This window comes from Eutrigla gurnardus (assembly GCF_963514095.1).
Source record: "Eutrigla gurnardus genome assembly, chromosome: 19".
NCBI lineage: Eukaryota > Metazoa > Chordata > Actinopteri > Perciformes > Triglidae > Eutrigla > Eutrigla gurnardus.
Genome location: NC_139930.1, coordinates 20,760,321 through 20,782,513, shown reverse-complemented (window position 1 = coordinate 20,782,513; position 22,193 = coordinate 20,760,321). Strand labels below are relative to the sequence as shown.

General features: G+C 42.8%; 3 protein-coding genes across 3 annotated transcripts in view; all 3 read left to right on the top strand.

The window, feature by feature from the left end:
* Positions 1–22,193, top strand: part of LOC311030186 (uncharacterized protein) — a 426,559-nt gene that overhangs the window by 148,656 nt on the left and 255,710 nt on the right. The gene's annotated exons all lie outside the window — the stretch shown is intronic.
* LOC311030274 (stonustoxin subunit alpha-like) lies at positions 6,184–9,451 on the top strand. Its single transcript, XM_084035924.1, has 3 exons — positions 6,184–6,433; positions 7,018–7,064; positions 8,521–9,451. Exons 1-3 carry the CDS (start codon positions 6,204–6,206, stop codon positions 9,048–9,050), a joined length of 807 nt encoding a protein of 268 aa, XP_083892050.1. The 5' UTR covers positions 6,184–6,203; the 3' UTR covers positions 9,051–9,451.
* Positions 13,086–16,255, top strand: LOC311030273 (kelch-like protein 10; the record flags this gene model as incomplete). Its single annotated transcript, XM_084035923.1, has 5 exons — positions 13,086–13,240; positions 14,039–14,522; positions 14,853–15,449; positions 15,593–15,742; positions 15,884–16,255. The coding sequence occupies 5 exons, from the start codon at positions 13,086–13,088 to the stop codon at positions 16,253–16,255; spliced, it is 1,758 nt and encodes a 585-aa protein (XP_083892049.1).

Genomic DNA, 22,193 nt, shown 5'->3' with positions numbered 1-22,193 from the left:
AAACAAAAATGTATTTAAAACAGGCTTCTACGAGGACACCTCCATGTTTTAAATGGTGGCGTCTCAGCGTGGAGGATTACAGTATACCAGGATATTTAAATATCCAAACGGTACTATTTTCAACACCGTCATCAATACCGTCTCTTTCTATGATGCTGTATTGTGATGTGTTGTAGTGACCAGCAGACGCCACCAGAGGTCAGTGTTTCTGTTTTGTTGCCTTAAAAATCTAATTCTGGTGAATTTTCCTTTCAAAACCAAAACGGCGAATTGAGGCGATACAAGAGGCTCTTTATTTCTAGACTGACTCACTGAGCTTTACAGCTGCAGTTCAAAGGGTTATATATCCTTCCAGTTCTGTTTGTCTTGTAAATGTCTTTTATTTTACTTCTGTTGGCTTCATCAGGTGCACCTGATTGATTTTGTCTCCATTAGTTTGATTTAATCATGAAAGAAGCTCATGATGTCACTACTACTGAGGACTATAGGAATACATGGCTCTAACACATGGCTTGTTCATAGACTGTAAAAGGGTCTGTAGGATCCACTAACTGGGTTGCTTTGTTGTTTATTCAGGAACCGCTGGTGCAGTGTACCAACGTAAACTCAAGTCTTACCTCAAGAAGAAGTTCCAGTGTTTGTTTGAGGGCATCACTAAAGCAGGAAACCCAACCCTCCTGAATCAGGTCTACACGGAGCTCCACGTCACAGAGGGCGGGACTGCAGAGGTCAATGAGGAACATGAGGTCAGACAGATTGAAACGGCATCCAGGAAACCAGACAGACCAGAAACAACCATCAGACAAGAAGACATCTTTAAAGGCTCACCTGGAAGGGATGAACCAATCAGAACAGTGATGACAAAGGGAGTGGCTGGCATCGGGAAAACAGTGTTAACACAGAAGTTCACTCTGGACTGGGCTGAAGACAAAGCCAACCAGGACATACAGTTCACGTTTCCATTCACTTTCAGAGAGCTGAACCTGCTGAAAGAGAAGAAGTTCAGCTTGGAGGAACTCATTCATCACTTCTTCACCGAAACCAAAGAAGCAGGAATCTGCAGGTTTGAAGGGTTCCAGGTTGTGTTCATCTTTGACGGTCTGGACGAGTGTCGACTTCCTCTGGACTTCCTCAACAACGAGATCCTGACTGATGTTACAGAGTCCACCTCGGTGGATGTGCTGCTGACAAACCTCATCAGGGGGAAACTGCTTCCCTCTGCTCGTCTCTGGATAACCACAAGACCTGCAGCAGCCAATCAAATCCCTCCTGGGTGTGTTGACATGGTGACAGAGGTCAGAGGGTTCACTGACCCACAGAAGGAGGACTACTTCAGGAAGAGGTTCAGAGATAAGGAGCAGGCCAACAGGATCATCCCCCACATCAAGACCTCACGAAGCCTCCACATCATGTGCCACATCCCGGTCTTCTGCTGGATCACTGCTACAGTTCTGGAGGAGGTGTTGAAGACCAGGGAGGGAGGGGAGCTGCCCAAGACCCTGACCAACATGTACATCCACTTCCTGGTGGTTCAGTCCAAACTGAAGAACGTCAAGTATGATGGAGGAGCTGAGACGGATCCACACTGGAGTCCACAGAGCAGGAAGATGATTAAGTCTCTAGGAAAACTGGCTTTTGAGCAGCTGCAGAAAGGAAACCTGATCTTCTATGAACCAGACCTGAAAGAGTGTGGCATCGATATCAAAGCAGCCTCAGTGTACTCAGGAGTGTTCACACAGGTCTTCAGAGAGGAGAGAGGACTGTACCAGGACCAGGTGTTCTGCTTCGTCCATCTGAGTGTTCAGGAGTTTCTGGCTGCTCTTCATGTCCATCTGACCTTCATCAAGTCTGGTGTCAATCTGATGGCAGAAAAACAAACAACCTCATTGTTGTTTAAAGTCTCCAGACACAAACCTAAACTAACACATCTGCACCAGAGAGCTGTGGACAAGGCTTTACAGAGTCCAAACGGACACCTGGACCTGTTCCTCCGCTTCCTTCTGGGTCTGTCACTAGAGACCAATCAGAAACACCTACGAGGTCTGCTGACACAAACAGGAAGTAGCTCACAGACCAATCAGGAAACAGTCCAGTACATCAAGAAGAAGCTTAATGAGGATCTGTCTCCAGAGAGAAGCATCAATCTGTTCCACTGTCTGAATGAACTGAATGACCGTTCTCTGGTGGAGGAGATCCAACAGTATCTGACTTCAGGACGTCTCTCCTCCGATGAACTGTCTGCTGGTCAGTGGTCAGCTCTGGTCTTCATCTTACTGTCTTCAGAAAAACATCTGGACGTGTTTGACCTGAAGGAATACTCTGCTTCAGAGGAGGCTCTTCTGAGGCTGCTGCCGGTGGTCCAAGCCTCCAGCAAAGCTCTGTAAATATAGTTTTTCATTCAGAAAACAACAAACCATCTTGGAATTACAAGGTTCTATCTGCATTCTGAACCATTTGATTGGTTTTCCCAACTGTAAAAGGTAAAGAAGTAAAAAGTAGTTCCAAATAGTTACTTAACAGTAAAGGTAAGAAAGTATTTAGTGAAAAAACTACTCGAGTACTGAGTAACTTCTGAGTAAATTCTGATTATTGTGGCCCCGCACCTGGTGATCTGAGAGACTACCAGGAGGCATAGACGTTGGAAGGGCAGCTAACCCCCCCAGTTACATAAAAATCAATGCTTTCTCTAACATGAAGCGTTTGTCACCTCAGCTGAAAGAAAAGAAAAAACACAGCTCACCGCTTCATCCAGCGTCTCTCCTCTCTGTCTGTTTCACCGACACACACACACACACACACACAGATACACACACACACACACACGCACACACATACACACACACACACACACACACACACACACAGTGATCGATAGTCATGTCGAAGACATTTATTCTAACTTTTCTCTGAGTTTTGTCGACATAAGAATGACTCGACCCACAAGAATCTGAGTGATGAGCAGCTACAAACAGAATCTCACATCAGAAACATTCAGAAATGAACTGATTCACAACTGAAAGTGAAACTTAAATAGGATCGACAGATTCACTGACGTTAGACGGTAAAAGTCGGGGGGATTTCAAAAAGTGGGCGGTATATTGTGACTCCTCCATAAATGATTGCACATACACTTGCATATTTATGCACATTTGTCTCTGAATGACAAGGATTTAGAATTAAAAAAACGTTAAAAGAGTTCTATCTTTAACCGGGCGTGGAGAGTTTGTGTGCTGTCATGTGACTGCCTGGCTGCGTTTGATTGGTGAAACGGAGTCACGTGAGAGTCTTGAAAGAAGACTCAGACAGAAATAAACAGATGGCACAGTGTGACGTTAACCTCACCATGGAGCCTAATACACCACCCAGCTGCAACAATAACCTGATGAACAAACATGTTCAACATCATTTAACTTCATTATGATAATAATGTCAGTTAGAACCTGAGGTGATGAACAGTTGTTTGTAATTGTTTCATCATTAATTTCTGATTCCTCTTCAGACTCAGTGGCTGTAACCTCTCAGAGAGAAGCTGTGAAGGTCTGTCCTCAGTTCTCAGCTCCCAGTCCTCCAGTCTAAGAGACCTGGACCTGAGTAACAACGACCTGCAGGATTCAGGACTGAAGCTGCTGTCTGCTGGCCTGGAGAGTCCACACTGTCGACTGGAAACTCTCAGGTCAGATTCAACTACTTTGAGAAGTTTACCTATGAAGCTTTCAATGATGCGTTTACATGCACCAAATATTCAGTTATTTATATTCATGTATTCCTAAACAGACACGCTGCTACTAATCTGTTAACACGGCTGATGAAATACTGTTTCTGCTGCTAACGACTTGCCAGCAAAAGAACAAAACAAAACTTTTATCAAAACCAAACCTCTTGTTTATCTTTTCCCTGCCGTTCCATATTTTAATAGTTTTATAAATCCACCTGGTGTTTATAAATGCTGTTGCAAACGTCACTCTACGTTTGTGAACGTCACTCCATGAACATGTGAGCCTGAACTACAACACCAGACTGTCTCTGCTGTCAAGGTGGAGCCAGTTTGAACCACTTTCTATACAGTTGAGTTTATTGAGTTTTATATGAAATGAACTAATATTCTTGTCACGGTGGCTGAAGCAGCAGGGAGGACCCACATGCAGACTCAAAGCTATGCAGATGCAATGAAGACATATTATTCATGAAAACACCCCCTAGTGGCCAGCAGAGAGAATGCAGCTTTAAGGACCTTAAGGCTTGACTTCACTTTTCTGAACCAGAGGTTGAAGCCTGATTGGAATATCAACTCTGACAACTGAACATGAACCAACCAGACATTTTGATGCTGCTGACAGTTTTAATTCAAAGTTTAAAGCTTCTAACTCGTCTGCACGGCGGAGACAAAACACCATTTTAACACCAACATGTGCACACATTTATGATGACGTTACAATGCATTTTAAACCCGAAATCAATTGACTCTACATTGGCGATCGCGAGATGGGCATACGCTCCACTTTTGGAAAAGTGTGAAAGCCGGTCCGTGTGACTCTACACTATGTTAATTAAGCGCTGTTGTTAGCAGGCTCCATGAGCTGGACACCGACTCACGGAGCGGCTCCCGGTCGGTCAGAGTGCAGCCGACCCGGCACACCGAGGATCAACAGCTGAGGGGCGGCGGCGAAAAGGCGGAGGCTCCGATTCTCCCCGTCGGTTTTGAACCGCTTTTATGTCAGCGTCATAACGCTTTTGGTGCGAGTTTAAAACAGTAGGTTTATTTCAAAACGCGGGCGTCAGACGCTGTCAGAGCGTTTATGAACAGTGTTTTAGAGCTCCCCTAAATGTCTCAGGTAGGCTTTCAGGTAATTTCGCAGCGCCTTCCGGGTCATTAAAAAAGACGTACAGCAAATCTGGAATGAAAAATGGCCCTGTTATTTCATCCCCGAATCCCATTCATGAACACAATATCTAATATCAGTTAACGAGTCGTTTTCTGTTCCTCGTTTTCCGTTTTTTAAACGAATAACGGGATACGAGTCATTTTCCGTTTTTCGTTCTTTTATTTTGAAGCGAAAAACATCACATCCTGCTGTGTAATGAGCTGCATTGAACACAAGAAGATCTATCGAGAACAAAAATGTCCTTTTATTTTGGCGAAAAGTAATGCAAAAGTAATGTAAAAGTAGTGTAATGCCTTACAATTCAAAGACAGTAATATTGTAATGTAACTAATTACTTTGAAATGACAGTAACAAGTAATAAATAATGCATTACGCTTTTGAAGTAACTTGCCCAACACTGCCTATAGCAAGGGTCACTAAGAGGTGGAGCTTGGCCCAGATCCAGACCCAGACCCCGTCCTATCAGGACCCAGACCCATAACTGATAGATCATTGAGAATTATTAAATGATGACGGAGCGTTTCCATTTTACTGCTGCAGCGTTAGCATCACTACACTGGTTCAGATGGTTGGAGGTTAAATCATCTCACTGGTTGCTACTCACAAACACTAAATTACCCAGTAATGCAACGGGGTGAAACGTTAACTCTGAACTTAATCAAATCTGTGCAAACTGGAGTTTCTGTGAGTGACGTTTCTATGGTGACAAATGACGAGACTCACTGACAGCTGACAGATGGATCAGAGAGTGGAGGTGATAAAGGTCAGTCAGGTCGGTGAGATCTAGAGCCGATAGATAAGTTCACACGGCTGCTCTCAAAGAGGAACGCTGACAGTGAGAACAGAGCTTTGAATCAAGACAGACTCTTTTCTTCCAACTGGCAGTTGAACACCTGAATGCCTCATATGTTCTGAGACTCTTAAGAAGCACATTTTCAAAGCTGTGTTTTGTATTTTACTGTTATTATCAGAGTACTTGTTATTCATAATTCCTCCAGTTCAATATGAAAACTATAAACATTGTTGAAATGTTATTGAATTCCAGCCTTTTTTCTTTGCTCGATGGTTTCAAATCAATACCAGATCTTTGTTGGCACACCAGGTCTGAAGACAGACCACATAGACTGTTTCAACTGTTGTTTCTTCTCTTTTCTAACGCTTCAATTTCTCTCTCAATCATTTCAGCTCGTCTCTTGTCTTTCTTTTAACGTCCTCCTCTGTCCATCTCTGTCCATCACTCAGCCACGCTTATCCCACCCAGTACAACATCAACACAACAAAAGACAAATATCACTTTTTCTCATTTTAAAAAGTGGACAAATGGACATAAGTCTATGTAAAGTCCCCAGAAGTGACAGAAGTGTGTGTGTCTTCAGTCTGTCAGGTTGTCTGATCACAGAGGACGGCTGTTCTTCTCTGGCCTCAGCTCTGGACTCCAACCCCTCCTATCTGAGACAGCTGGACCTGAGCTACAATCATCCAGGAGACTCAGGAGTCAAGCTGCTGTCTGCTGGACTGGAGGGTCCACACTGGAGACTGGACACTCTCAGGTGAGGACAGATGGACAGACTTCAGACTGGACACTCTCAGGTGAGGACAGATGGACAGACATCAGACTGGACACTCAGGTGAAGACAGATGGACAGACATCAGACTGGACATTCTCAGGTGAGGACAGATGGACAGACATTAGACTGGACACTCTCAGGTGAGGACAGATGGACAGACATCAGACTGGACTCTCTCAGGTGAGGACAGATGGACAGACATTAGACTGGACACTCTCAGGTGAGGACAGATGGACAGACATCAGACTGGAGACTCAGGTGAGGACAGATGGACAGACATTAGACTGGACACTCTCAGGTGAGGACAGATGGACAGACATCAGACTGGAGACTCAGGTGAGGACAGATGGACAAACATCAGACTGGACTCTCTCAGGTGAGGACAGATGGACAGACATTAGACTGGACACTCTCAGGTGAGGACAGATGGACAGACATCAGACTGGACACTCTCAGGTGAGGACAGATGGACAACAGCTCCAGACTGTGTCTCCGTCTCTGACTGAGGAACTGGGGTTCATGTTTAATGGTGGACCTGATTGAGGTCTTTGAATGTCTTCCTGCAGGGTGGACCATGGGGGACAGCAGAGACTGAGACCTGGTCTGAGGAAGTGTGAGTATGTTTTCAGTAACTCAGCTGCTCCAGATTTGAACGTGTTCATGACTGAAATCCGATGATCACGTTTCTATCAGGATGTAGCGGTTGTTTCTTCGTGGCTGTAAAGATGTCGTGTTGTGTTCACACCAAACGCCACATTTTCACACTCAATTACACACAAAGTCAACGCAGAGACGCAAACGGACGCCAATTCCTGCCGGACGGCAACGGAGACAAGCACGCAAACTTCACGTAGTCGGGTTTATGTTTAAATATTTCAACTGAAGAGATAAATTCCTCTGTGTCTCTAAAGGGTCTCAGTGTTGAGATCGTCCTCCTGTCGTCCTGACGTCCCTGAATCCTAAATGGAGGAACCAGATGTTGTCTCCTGGGTCTGTGGTCCCCTAGAGGTCTAGATAGTAGCTCACATTAGTCCAGAGACCAGACCAGACTATGTGGAGGAACCAGAGACTGTCTGTGGTCCCCCAGAGGTCTAGATAGTAGCTCACATTAGTCCAGAGACCAGACCAGACTATGTGGAGGAACCAGAGACTGTCTGTGGTCCCCCAGAGGTCTAGATAGTAGCTCACATTAGTCCAGAGACCAGACCACAGGTTGGTCTGGTGTCCATCTTTAGTAATTTAAGGCCAAACTGTGATATTTTTAGGACCAACGATGTAATTTTGTCGTGTTTTTGTTTAGTCTGTTGATCGTCAGTGATCCAGAACAGACAGGTTGCGTTCTCACTAATCCAACTTTCCTAACGGCTCTACATATATTACACTAATTATACACATATATAGAAACCTGTTCTCCAGGCAGGACCACACGGCCTCCCACAAAGAACACCCCCACTCCACATGGCTGACTGGTCGACACCCACAGCCGCCATCTTGTAACACACACACACACACACACACACACACACACACACACACACACACACACACACACACTTGTATAGTATTTAGTTAGATAGGCCACTTGGACTTAGTGTATGTTTCTTTGTTTATTGTTAATAAACCCCTTATGAACATACTGCTGTGTTTATTAATGTTGTATAAGAATGAATGATATCAACCTCTTCTCTGTGAAGAATTCACAAATCCTTCAACTGTTTGTACTCATATTCTAATAGTTATTAATTATTGGCATTTGAGTACAAACTCCTTTATATTGAGACTGAGTATTGATATTAATAATGATCTATTAATAACTGAATCTGCTCCTGCTAGTTCCACAACACTGTGTTTTTCTCTGCGATACAACAAAACACACACCACTACACACCCGTGTCTATTTATCAATGAAATGGGTGACGTGACCCATCACCATCAAGTTACCGCCCCCTTGTGATGTCATATACTAATACCCAAAGTATATTTATTAAGCTTTCAAAACACACACCAAAAAACACCCAATTGTCTCCAACAATAACCTTTAGCTGCATTGTGTTTGTTCTCTCCATCAGATGTCTGTGAACTGGAACTGGACACAAACACAGTCAGCAGAAACCTCAAACTGGACGACACCAACAGGGAGGTGACACATGTGTACGACCAGTCATATCCAGATCATCCAGACAGATTTGTCTCAGAGCCTCAGCTGCTGTGTAGAGACGGTCTGACTGGTCGCTGTTACTGGGAGGTCGAGTGGAGAGGATGGGTTGATATATCAGTGAGTTACAGAGGAATCAAGAGGAGAGGAAACGACTCTGTGTTTGGATGGAATGATCAGTCCTGGAGTCTGAGTTGTTATGATGGTTGTTACTATGTCTGGCACAAAAGAAAACAAACACACATCTCCTCCTCCTCCTCCTCCTCCACCTCCTTCTCCTCTGGTGTGGTAGCAGTGTACTTGGACTGTCCTGCTGGCACTCTGACCTTCTACAGAGTCTCCTCTAACAAACTGATCCACCTCCACACCATCAACACCACATTCACTGAACCTCTTTATCCTGGGTTTAGAGTCGGGTTTGGATCAGTGTCTCTGCGTCTCTGAAACTGTTCACAACAAACACAAAGCGGTGCGATTACATTCAGAGTCAATGCAAAGATGTGAATGAAAACATTGCAGTTTGTAATCAGTCAGGTTCATTCCTCCTTGTACTTGCTGTAAATGTATTAATGCTTGTGTAAATGTACTTAAATGAATGGAGTATATCGGGATGGCTTTGTCTTTAGACTGAACCTTGTCGTGTTGAGGAACATGCATTAGTGACTGGAGCAACTAGTTGCTGTCCAGTGAAAACCATCAACATGAAACACAGCACACACAGATTAGAATAGAAAACATAATGTATTTAACATATTACAAATAAAAAAACATATTAAACTGTTTCTTCATTGTTGGAGAAAATGCTCCTGCTAAATCCACTAAGGAATGATAAACTATGATGATGCTGCAGCTGTGATTTTCCATTCATCAACGCTTTATAACGCTTGCTCTTGGGTGATGTTGAGAGATACACAGACCAGCTGACGAAGACGGCTGCATGATGCATGTGAACGTGTATAAATGTTGACTTGCTGCAGTGAACCTCCGTTGAATTGAATCCGGCGTCACCAACAGGCTTGGAAGAAGAGAAGCGTCCGCTGGCTGCATCTCGGCTCTGGGCAACTCCGACACTGCGGACGCAAATAAAGGTCGGAGGCTTTTTGCCACTATTTTATCGTCAGCTTCACCTCGGCCTAGACGCAGTGAGTAACGCATAATATTCTCCAAACGGAAATTTATTAAAATCAAGATGAGAGAATGTGTGGATTCAAATCAAACGACTGAAATAAGAAAAAGACAAAAGCTCTGTGTAATAAGGAAGTTACATGAGAACATGTTCAAATAAAATAATAATACAAAGAATGTGAGTTAAAAGTAGATCCTGAGGGTAAAGTTAGGGCCGTTGATGAGACTCAGACCAGAGTGTCCCAAAACCAAGACTGCAAACTGTCCATAAATGCAACTTGTGGTCCTTCATGAATGCAACTCCTTCACTTATAATAGACACATTTATCAACACAATTCCAATTACTATATGTCTGCATGAAAGTGATTGTTAAATATGCATATGGTTTGTTTTCATGAACGGCCGAGGTGTGTGGCACTTTAACTCCTTTTGTATAGGAAGGTCTGTTGTATCCTAAAGGAGATCTGAAAGGATCATTGGAGATCCTTTCCTTTGCATTTAGAGAATCTGAACGGCTCTTATCATGGCGGCCACTTGTTTACTTCCGGGTCACGTCTTCAGTTAGGAACCTTCCTCAGAGAAAAAGGCCAAATCCCAACGTCACCCCTCACAGACTCACGGACTTTGATGTGCGTTCCCGTTGAGTCCCTGACGGTCACATCGTGCACGAGGACTCGCTCGTGGACATTTTGAGCCCTTTATGCCCACTTACGTAAATGAGCATCGATGCTGACTTTGCCTGAGGGAATTACCCACAGTTCATAGCGTTGCAACGTGAAACACGGGGTTACCAGGGAAAGCCCGGAGGACTTTAAAAAAAAAGGTAAACAAAGAGGACACCACATGTGTGGAATATTACATTTAAGCAGAAACTTTAACATTAAAGATTTAAAATGGAACATAAAACACTTGAAATCATAGGCATGTCATCATAGCCTACACACCTGGTTTAATCATCAACCAGTTATTTTAATTTAGCTTATTGAAGTAAACACATTATTTGAGTTACGACTGGTCTGGGATGATAAGAGTCTGGAAGACGTTCAGATCAGGCTGTAAAACATGAAATAAAACCCAACACTTTTAGATAATATATTTTGTGTCATCAAAGTAAAGTGACAATCCGAGTGCTGTCCCATTTGTATTTCTACCATTTCAAGTCCTCACAGCCTCTCACACTCAACCGTTTACCAGGTGACATCAGGTAAGTCTCTGAGGGTTCAGGACTTAGACCTTAGGGGGACATTCGGATTTGGCCAAAGACTCCCACAATGTGTTAACGTGGTTGTGTTTTTGTTAATGTGGTTGTGTTTTTGTCACGGATGTACTATGATTGAAGGAGGTATGGACCCAAATGCAGTTAAAATGTTTATTTAAATGATAAGTCCAAAAACTCAGGGAGGCCACAGGGGCAAAAACACAATCAAAAAAACAAAGATCCAATCCAAAGCGGACAAAACTCAAACAATAATCCAGACAAAGACCAGGACACAGGCAGGACAGATCAGGTGGTGGACACACATCCGGGATAAAACAGACGACCAAGCCAAGATTGAAAGGAAACACTGACTAAATACATAAGGGTGGATTAGGTTCAACGACAGACAGGTGTGGAAACACAAGGGCAGGCTATGGTGATTGGGGAGAACGAGAGGCAAGGCTGACGAGACAATGAGACACAGCTGGGAGACAGAAAAGTAAACCAAGACAGGAAGCAAAGCACATGACAACACAAGACAGAAGGACTACAAAATAAAACAGGAAACCAAAACAACAAAACCCAGTCATCAGTAAGCTGTCAGCCTGCAGCCAGACATGCTAACATGCATGAACACACTCCACTCCCTGGAAATGAACACACTGGAATGTAAACGTATCACTTTTATCCAGGCATGTTTTAAAGTAGTTGGACTGACTCTGATCAGCATCAACTGTAGGAGGAGTGTTTTAGAAACACATCTTTAGTCAAATAATATACGTAAATCCACACATGCATTAGTTAATGAGAAGAAAACCTGCCATCCTCATCCTCTTCAGGCACACAGCACAGTTCCTCCCATGTTTCCCAGAGACAAACCTAGATATAGACAGTGATGGGAATAACGGCATTATAAGTAGCGGCGTTAGTAACGCCGTTACTTTTTTCAGTAACGAGTAATCTCATTGCAGCTGGGATCGGCTCCAGCCCCCCCCCCCCCGTGACCCTAAATACAGGATAAGCCGTAGACAATGGATGGATGGATGGATGGAGTAATCTCATTGATAACTCATCTCATTATTATAACGCCGTTATCGTTACTGCCAAAAAATGTGTCGCGTTACTTCATTGAAGGCAGAAAAAAACTAATGTTAGCTATAGTACACAGAGACATGTCAAGCACTAGGACCAGGCGGAAAACGGCCGCTCAAGCTGAAGCCTGTGTGATTGGCCGTCCCCGCCGTCACGCCTTCTTGCTTGCACACCGGTCTGCTAGTCTGCGGTCAGGAGTCCTACAGGAGTCCGCTACTGGAAGTTGGGAGTTTGTTCTGCCTGCTTGACGTCAGCTAGAAGGATGTTAATATCAGAGGTTTCATTTACATTTACGTTTGAATCGGTGTCCGTGTGCGTATGTGCGCGCGTGCGTATTTGTGTTTGGTAATTAGATGCAGCCAGGATGTCTAAAAAAAAGAAAAGTGGACATAAGAGACTTCTTTAGAAGTCAAAGTGTAAGTTACTCAAAGAAATGCGTTACACCCATCCTGCAACACCTTCACTGGCTCCCAATAAAGCAGCATATCCACTTCAAGATCCTACTCATCATTTACAAAGCTCTCAATAATCTGATCAATAAAATGTATTATTATTATTGTTGTTATTATTACTATTGGATTAGAATTGGGTGAAAATGTTTTGCTACATGCTTTTCCAAAAGATATATTGTGTTATTTTTATCAATCTACTATAAGCATAGTAATTATAAGATCTCCACTAAAATGGTTTAGATTTGTGCACTGTGGATTTCTGTTTGTAATGTATTGAGGATCCATTTCATTATAATACTCAGATTTATCATAAATAATTGAATACGCACATGTATTTTAAGTTCCGTCAAAGAGGGATGGAGATGGGGTCATCGGCCATCTTGATTTTGCTGCCACCTTAGTGAACCTTCACCTGCTGTCTGACTGATGGAAGCTGCAGTTAAACACATACAAACTACATTTGAACAATAACATTCTGCATCAATCACAAAACACAGTGATGTGATGAGCATCTATTCTAGAAGTGAAATCTGTGAAGGTGTCCAGTCTCTCTCTTGATCTCCACACAAACCAACAACCAGAGACAACAAGTCTATCATCAGCAAATCAAGATGGCCAATCAACGCCACTCTTCTTTCCTGTTTCCTGCCTCAGGGTTCAATGATTTACGTCTGGAGGGAACGTTTTGCGACGCAGTCATCACTGTTGAAGACGTGGAATTTCAAATCCACAAGATCTTCCTCTGTCGATGCAGCCTCTACTTCCAGTGAGTACATTATCTGATATTAGGGGGGAAACTTGTGAATTTATATCCTTCAAATGAGCAGAAAGTAACAGCAAATTGATTGATTAGCGATGTGAAGTCTGAGAGAACAGCCACAACACGTAACAAGCTCATAGAGCATTTGTGATTTAAAACAAAACAAGAGGACATTAAACACCTGATAGACGGCTACGAGAATATTTGTAACATATTTGAAAGGATCATTCAGAATTCAACCAGTGGTGTAGTTTCCCTGTCTGTCTATAGTTTTTATAAATACAATGACTTGACTGGATATCATCTCAAATGAGGTTTCTTGTTTCCATTCATCTCATATCAACTTCCAACATGTGAAGTTTGTACATCGGTTGTAGACTCAGCTCAAGTTGGATTTATGATGTTTGCCAAACGTGTTATTGTTTTGTTGTTTTTTAAAAATGTGAAGTAGAATTTGAGCTGCTGGTCTCTCAGTTCCATACTACTGTACTTTAAAGCAGATTTTAGAATGGAGTTCATTCAGAAAAGTTACACATCTGTTACAAAATGCATATAATTCACTATTTCCATTCCAGATGTCATTTATTTAATAGGTTTCATGTGTGTCATTCAACGTGTTGGGTTTGTCAGTGATGTGGTTTAAAGTAAACTGGGAGGAGCCTTGATATCAGTCATATTTCACTCTGCTGCTGTTTTGAAAAGCGCCCCACTATATTCTTATCCTAGTTATTAGTGTGAAGCAAAGAAGGAACAGCTGACGTCAGTTTCTCATCCTCTTCTTTGTGTTTTCATCCTGACCCACAGAGCTCTCTTCCAACGCTGGTCTTCTTCAGACAAGAAGGTCTTCAACATCCCCGGCCTGACTCCTGACATGATGCAGCTCCTCATCGACTTTGCATACACCGGCTCCGTTTCAGTGACGGAGGACAACGTTCAGGAGCTGCTTCTAGCAGCCGATCAGTTTAATGTGATGGGAGTTGTGAAAAAGTGCTGCGACTTCCTGGAGAGCCAGCTCTGCCCAGAGAACTGCATCGGCATCTTCCAGTTCACCGCCGTCTGCTTCTGCCCCGAACTGCACCGCCAGGCCTACAGCTTCATCGTCGACCACTTTGAGGAGCTCGTTTCCTCTGAAGAGTTCCCGCAGCTCTCTGTGCAGCAACTCAGCGCCATCCTGAACAGAGACGACCTCAGAGTGAGAGACGAGAGGACTGTGTATGAGGCCGTCCTCCGCTGGATCGCCAGCTCACTGCAGGAAAGGAGAGACCACATCGCTGTGCTCTTATCTAAGGTAGGATGACTTCCTGTCACATGATTTCTTCTCCGTGGTTTCATCCTGACTGAACAGTAGTCTGTAGGGCCACCTCTAGAGTCAAATCATTTGTCCTGCCCTGAAATGTTGCTTTCATGCTCCATATTGCTCTCACTGTCAACAAATACCATGAAGAGACCAAAACCGACACTAAACTAATCCTGCTGTCAAGTCTGTGGATCCAAAACAGAATACAGCTTATAATGATGACATTTTGAATAGATTTGGTTCAGTAGGATAAAAGGACCGGCCTAAAGTACTGCCGTCCATGAACTTCTATCCAAACATTCTGTCCTGTTTTCTCTGTAGGTGCGGCTGGCCTCCATGGGTACAGAGTACATGAGGATCAGTGTGATGTCTAATAAGCTGGTGAATAACAACGCAGACTGCCAGCGCAAGGTCAGGGAAGCCATAGAAGTCATGCAAAACCAGCCTGATGTCTACCACCATCTCGCCCGTCCTCGCCTTCCAAACGCCGTCCTGCTGGCCATCGGAGGCTGGAGTGGCGGCGATCCGACTGACGGCATCGAGGCCTACAACGTCCACACCAACGACTGGATCAGCTTGACCCAGCATCTGGAGCGTCCTCGTGCCTACCATGGCACCGCCTTCCTCAACGGGAGCGTCTACTGCGTTGGGGGCTTCGACAGGTTGGAGTGTTTCAACAGCGTGTGCAGGTTCGACCTCAGCTCAAAAACCTGGCATGAGGTGTCGCCCATGTTTTTCCGCCGCTGCTATGTGAGCGTCACTACACTCAACGGGTGCATCTATGCCATGGGAGGGTACGACGGGCATCGACGACTCTCCACTGCAGAGCGCTATAACCCCGAGACAAACCAGTGGAGTCTCATTTCATCCATGCAGGAGGTTAGAAGTGACGCCAGCTCCACGACGCTCCACAACAAGGTGGGTCTCATAATTCTCACATTATCTCACAGTTGTGTAGCGATATTTCAGATGATTTATTACCAGTAGAAGCCAAGAAAAGTGTTAATTCTTAAATCATTTCATTGTTAAATCCTATTAAAGTCCTTTCCTGTTGTTCCCAGGTTTATGTTTGCGGTGGTTTCAATGGGAACGAGTTCCTGCAGACGGCTGAGTGTTACAACCCAGAGACCGACCAGTGGACGACCATCGGCCTCATGACCTGCGCCCGCAGTGGGCTCGGCGTCATTACTTATGCAGACCGCCTCTATGCTGTAAGTCCAGGAAACACTGCTGACCCTCACATAACACATAACCTGAAGGGTGAAGAGATTTGATCAGCAGTTGTTTTTTGTAGATTCAGAGAAACTGGTTCAATCTCCGTTTGACCTTTTCATTTCCTCTTCCTCCCAAAGGTCGGCGGCTTTGATGGCGCCAGCCGTCTCCACAGCGCTGAGGTCTACGACCCTCGGAGCAACACCTGGAACCAAGTGTCCCACATGTTGACCCCTCGCAGCAACTTCGGCATCGAAGTCATCGATGACCGGATCTTCGTTGCCGGGGGCTTCAACGGCATCACCACCTCCACCAACGTGGAGTGCTACAACGTGACCACTGGTGAGTGGTCCGAGGTCTCTGACATGGGGATCGGCCGCAGTGCTCTGAGCTGCTGTGTGGTGTCCGGACTCCCCAACATGGCCGAGTATCTGGTCCCATGTGATGTTCTGCCTCTTTTAGATTTGGATAGTGTTCCTGTGGAGTCTGAGGAGGCAGGACGTTCTGCCTAACACCATCCACCCTGTTTATTAATGTTTTTTTTAAAATGTAAATAATAAATAATAAACTTCTTTCTGCATCAAACAGCTACTGACAGATTGTGTGAACTTTTAGTTTTATACCATGTGAAGGGGAATTTTATAAGGTAGTCAAACTAAAAAATGAAACTGTTGGCTGTTATCTGCTAAATGTGTATTCCAGCATATCTAAGAGTGTGATATGCTTCTATGGTATTTGGCATTTTGATATTTAAAAAGCCAGCAAGGTTTACATTTTTGGCTTTTTCAAAGACCAATAGAGTGATGAGTTCAAAGGTCAATATAAACATGGCAGTACCTTAACTCCTCTTCTGAGCCACTCAATTCAGCAGTTGTAGTAAAATCATACTTCTCGTATTCATTCTTGTCATCTGAATGTACATAAAGCAAAAGTAAACTGCATACAAATTAGTAAGTCTTAATATACAACAGGTTTGGCTATTATATAATACATGTGTAACCATCATGAAAAATCAGGTTACTAAACCTATATTTGTCATTTAGACAGTTCTACTAAACCCCCAGTAGATGGCAGTATTCCCCTGCTAGTGTTTGTATCCGGCGTGAACCTAGGTCAGGTATCGCGTGAAGTCTGCACCTGAGAGGAGACGCCATTTTCTCTCAAGGCATAAGCCAGACCGAGGGAGTCGGTAGCTAAAACAAAGAAAACACGACGCAAAGAGTAGCAGAAAGCTGCGGATAACGGCAGAGACGTCCGCAGGCAGACCCGATAAGCCGTGAGCCGACGAGGAAAAACCCCCTTTGTGAAGTAAAATGCATGAGACTCCGGTGAGTTAGCACACAGTTAGCTTCTAGTTCGGTAGCCGTTCAGATGGAAAAAAATACATTTATTGTGCTATTAACTTGGGTTATGATGGTCTATGTTGCTTAAAATATGCCATATGATGCCTTCCAATGTTTTTCTGTTACTTTTGTGCAATTTCTACCGTAGTTTATCGTTTGTAAAAAGATCGCTAGCTTGAAATGCTAAAGCTACTAGCAACCGCGACATGCTAACTGCTAGGTTGGGATGCTATTTTGTCCATTGTTTTATGCTTAGTAATGCTAGTCGCCATGCTAATCGCTGAGCTAAGGCTAATTTTCCATGCGGTTTACATTGAGAAGATGCAGTTTAATCATTTTTTATGCCATTCGAACTGTTTATTTGTGTTATTAGCCACTGCAAATGGTAACAGCACCATTCTGGTGTGGTATATTTCATTTATTGATGAAGAAAAATGCACTTTTGTGTATAAAAACTGTAATTCATTTTATGTTCAAGAGTTAAATATTAAAAAGGTGAATTAAAATAGTTAAAAACTGATGATAAAGGATAAATAGAGGTTTAAAAAGATGCATAAACTGTGTCTGTTAAAAATATCATTAACATGATAATTCATGAATAATTGATTTCATTTATGGTCAAAACTAATTGTTTTAAGTCATAATAATTAATTTAATGTGTTCTAATGTATTTCCTAAATTTTGGTGAACCTAGAAAACGATGAGATCTCATAAGAAATATAGACAGAATCAGATGAAGTTTCTTATACCTATGCACTTTCTGTGTAGGTTGTTTTTTTTTCTTTGCTAGTCTGAACTGAGAAACAGAGAGAACGAGACAAACAAGATGGCGAGCCCAGCCCAACGCTTCTGAGGACGAGAGAGAAAGTTGGAGAAGCAGTGTGGCCAGCTGCAGAACCTACCTACCTCAACGACTCCGGATCATCTGAATCTCACACATTGAGAGCAGATAAGATATACACACACACTTCTCACCTACCCGGGTAGTAGTAATAAAAGAAACTGAAGACAAGGAAACTCAATTGACATTGACACTCAGAACACACATTGGATCCCCCTCAACGGAACACACAAGAACGCTGAGCAGGAGTGCTCAGTGTCCCAGGACTCTTTTCTTTTCTTTTTTTCTTTTCTGGCGCCTTATTATTTTTAAAAGGGGAACAACCAAGTTGTTTATGTTTATTATTTTATTTCTCATCGATATTAAAATATCACCTGTTCAAACCACTCCTCTTTTTGAGTCATTCACCCAACTCCTACCGAACCTAGAGATGTGAGTATCCATTAATCAGGGTTAAAGGTGCTACACGTTTTATATTAGCGGACATCATCTTGGATGCCAACAGTCAACAATAAACTGAGGCTATTGAATGACAATATTTTAATTTTTATTGCATATGATATGATTTTGTGAGTAAGGGGCGGGACTAAATAAGCTTTTTGCTTCCTCCTGTTCCCTCTTGAATATATTTTGTTTTTTTCCGGCTGAGACTGTTTATTTGTGTTGTGCTTCTGACATTTAGTTACTTTAAATTTTATGGTTATTTGTTGTTGTTGTTTGCGATAAAAATCAGTCACCCCAAAATACACACACAAGCAAAACTGATAATATAGCAGGCTAGAAATTACCAAACATACATAAGAGACAGAGAGAGATATTTAAAAGTTGAAAAATTAAGAAATGTCCATATGTATGTGTTGACAATTACGTTCATATATGACAGCCATCTCCAATTAGCGGCCCGCGGGCCAAATCCGGCCCGCAAGAGCAAAGTGTCCGGCCCGTGCGGACCCAGTGACTAACTAATAACCTGCCATAAGGTGAAATAAAGAGTCGGTAAAGTTGAAAATACACTCAACAAAAATATAAACGCAACACTTTTGTTTTTGCTCCCATTTTTCATGAGATGGACTTAAAGATCTAAAATTCATTCCAGATACACAATATTACCATTTCTCTCAAACATTGTTCACAAATCAGTCTAAATGTGTGATAGTGAGCACTTCTGCTTTGCTGAGATAATCAATCCCACCTCACAGGTGTGCCACATCAAGATGCTGATCTGACATCATGATTAGTGCACAGGTGTACCTTATACTGCCCACAATAAAAGGCCACTCTGAAATGTGCAGTTTTGTCTCACAGCAGAATGCCACAGATGCCACAAGCATTGAGGGAGCGTGCAATTGGCATGCTGACAGCAGGAATGTCAACCAGATCTGTTGCTCGTGCATTGAATGTTAATTTCTCCACCATAAGCCGTCTCCAAAGGCGTTTCAGAGAATATGGCAGTACATCCAACCGGCCTCACAACCGCAGACCACGTGTAACCACACCAGCCCAGGACCTCCACATCCAGCAGGTTCACCTCCAAGATCGTCTGAGACCAGCCACTCAGACAGCTGCTGAAACAATTGGTTTGCATAACCAAACAATTTCTGCACAAACTGTCAGAAACCGTCTCAGTGAAGCTCAACTGCATGCTCGTCGTCCTCATCGGGGTCTTGACCTGACTCCAGCTCGTCGCCGTAACAGACTTGAGTGGGCAAATGCTCACATACGATGGCGTCTGGCACGTTGGAGAGGTGTTCTCTTCACGGATGAATCTCGGTTTACATTGTTCAGGGCAGATGGCAGACAGCGTGTGTGGCGTCGTGTGGGTGAGCGCTTTGCTGATGTCAATGTTGTGGATCGAGTGGCCCGTGGTGGGGTTATGGTATGGGCAGGCATCTGTTATGGACGAAGAACACAGGTGCATTTTATTGATGGCATTTTGAATGCACAGAGATACCGTGATGAGATCCTGAGGCCCATTGTTGTGCCATACATCCATGAACATCACCTCATGTTTCAGCAAGATAATGCACGGCCCCATGTTGCAAGGATCTGTACACAATTCTTGGAAGCTGAAAATGTCCCAGTTCTTGCATGGCCAACATACTCACCGGACATGTCACCCATTGAGCATGTTTGGGATGTGCTTGACCGGCGTATACGACATCGTGTACCAGTTCCCACTAATATCCAGCAACTTCGCACAGCCATTGAAGAGGAGTGGACCAACATTCCACAGGCCACAATTGACAATCTGATAAACTCTATGCGAAGAAGATGTGTTGCACTGCATGAGGCAAATGGTGGTCACACCAGATACTGACTGGTTCTGAGTCCCCAGACCCCCAATAAAGCAAAAAAAATGCACATTTCAGGGTGGCCTTTTATTGTGGACAGTCTAAGGCACACCTGTGCACTAATCATGATGTCAGATCAGCATCTTGATGTGGCACACCTGTGAGGTGGGATGGATTATCTCAGCAAAGCAGAAGTGCTCACTATCACACATTTAGACTGATTTGTGAACAATGTTTGAGAGAAATGGTAATATTGTGTATCTGGAATAAATTTTAGATCTTTAAGTCCATCTCATGAAAAATGGGAGCAAAAACAAAAGTGTTGCGTTTATATTTTTGTTGAGTGTAGATATGTAGATATATACATATATTGATATACATATATAGATATACATATATTGATATACATATATAGATATACATATATTGATATATGATATATTTGGCAGATCAAACTTCACTGATAACAACTTGGTTATAAAAAAGTTTCCTCCTTTTCCCCGTTGGTAGTGTGTAATACACAAACCGCCCCTGAACAGAATTTTAAAATTGTTTCATAGTTTCATTTGTTTAAAAACAAACCATGTCGTGGATATTTTCAATATGTTTTAAATCAGGAAACAATCAAATAAAAAGACTAAATATCCAGTACAACAACAAAATAGAAAATACCCAATTTCTATTTGTTGTTCTGCAATAAGGAACTACTTTTGATTGGTTCATCTCTGACTGTGATAAATGACATTTAAAAAAAATATTGGCATTTATTTTTTTTTCTTTCAGGACTTCTGTTTGTGGAATTATTATTTTTACCTTACTGTATTCAAATGTGGCCTAATAATGTGTGCTGTTTACATTATATTACTGTCCTAAACTGAACAACACAGACTGAAGGTTTGATCCAGATCAAAACCAAGATTGGATTACGTGATGTATCGATTTCAGAATCCGTTTTTCCTTTTGAAAAACCCATTTTCAATATTTAATCCAATCAGAAATCCTAAACCCAATGGGATTCCTTCTGAAAAACTGGGCCCTGGATGCCATTAGTCCTGCAGCACCGTGGACAAACGCCACATCAGTGAAAGTGGCAGTGAGCTGAATGCAGGTGGTGAAACATCAGAATTCAGGGTTCATTGTGATATTTACAAAGAAGAATAAAGCACCGACTGTTTGGAAGAGAGAGACAGACAAATGTTGTTCTCTGACCTCGTTGACAAAAACATAATGAAGGAGTCTCATTCTCCGCTGGTGAAAGGGGGACTAACCCCTTAACTGCTCTCCACTTTGCTTCATTTCTTACAGGAAATATTAGTTAATGAGACGTTTAGACAAGAAGTCAACAGCTCTACCAGTCAAATGTCTGCGTTGTGTTACAATAAATAAACCAAGTGGACGTATCACAGTTTAATCCAGTCGATTACAAAACACTAGAAGAAGTGGTGCTGCATCCAAAGTCCTCTACCTGTTGATTTGATAGTTTACCAATAAACTTTATGAAGCATGTTTATGATTGTATTGCTTCAGATGTATTGCATTTAGTCAACAGTTCCCTTTCATCTGCCCATGGGCTTTGAAAGCTGCAGATGAAGCGTCTCCTATAAAAGAATCACCTTGATACCTCAGTCCTCAGGCCCTACAGGTCCAAATCCAATCTACTAGGGCTGCAGCTATCGATTCTTTTTGTAATCGATTAATTTAGCACTTTATCGATCGATTAATCGAGGAATCGGATAAAAAAAAATTGCGTTTTTAAACAACCAAAACAAATAATGCATAACGAAAATGATGTGGCTGTAAAATGATCAAGCATTTCTAAAAAAAAATAAACAGAGGTATTCATTCCAACTCCAAAATTTGGCTCCAAAACTAAGCCCATTTATTAAGTGCCAGTGAGAATTTAACAACAATACAGTTAAATCAACTTGGATAAAACATGGATAACATTTAATTTACGTTTTGTTTTGCCAGCAAT

What these genes read in the sequence shown, in the direction of transcription:
- LOC311030274 (XM_084035924.1), top strand. Translation starts at nt 6,204, where the DNA reads ATGGACATAAGTCTATGTAAAGTCCCCAGAAGTGACAGAAGTGTGTGT. An exon ending in TGGAGACTGGACACTCTCAG is followed by an intron (nt 6,434 to 7,017) that starts GTGAGGACAGAT and finishes GTCTTCCTGCAG; the next exon opens with GGTGGACCATGGGGGACAGC. An exon ending in GAGACCTGGTCTGAGGAAGT is followed by an intron (nt 7,065 to 8,520) that starts GTGAGTATGTTT and finishes TCTCTCCATCAG; the next exon opens with ATGTCTGTGAACTGGAACTG.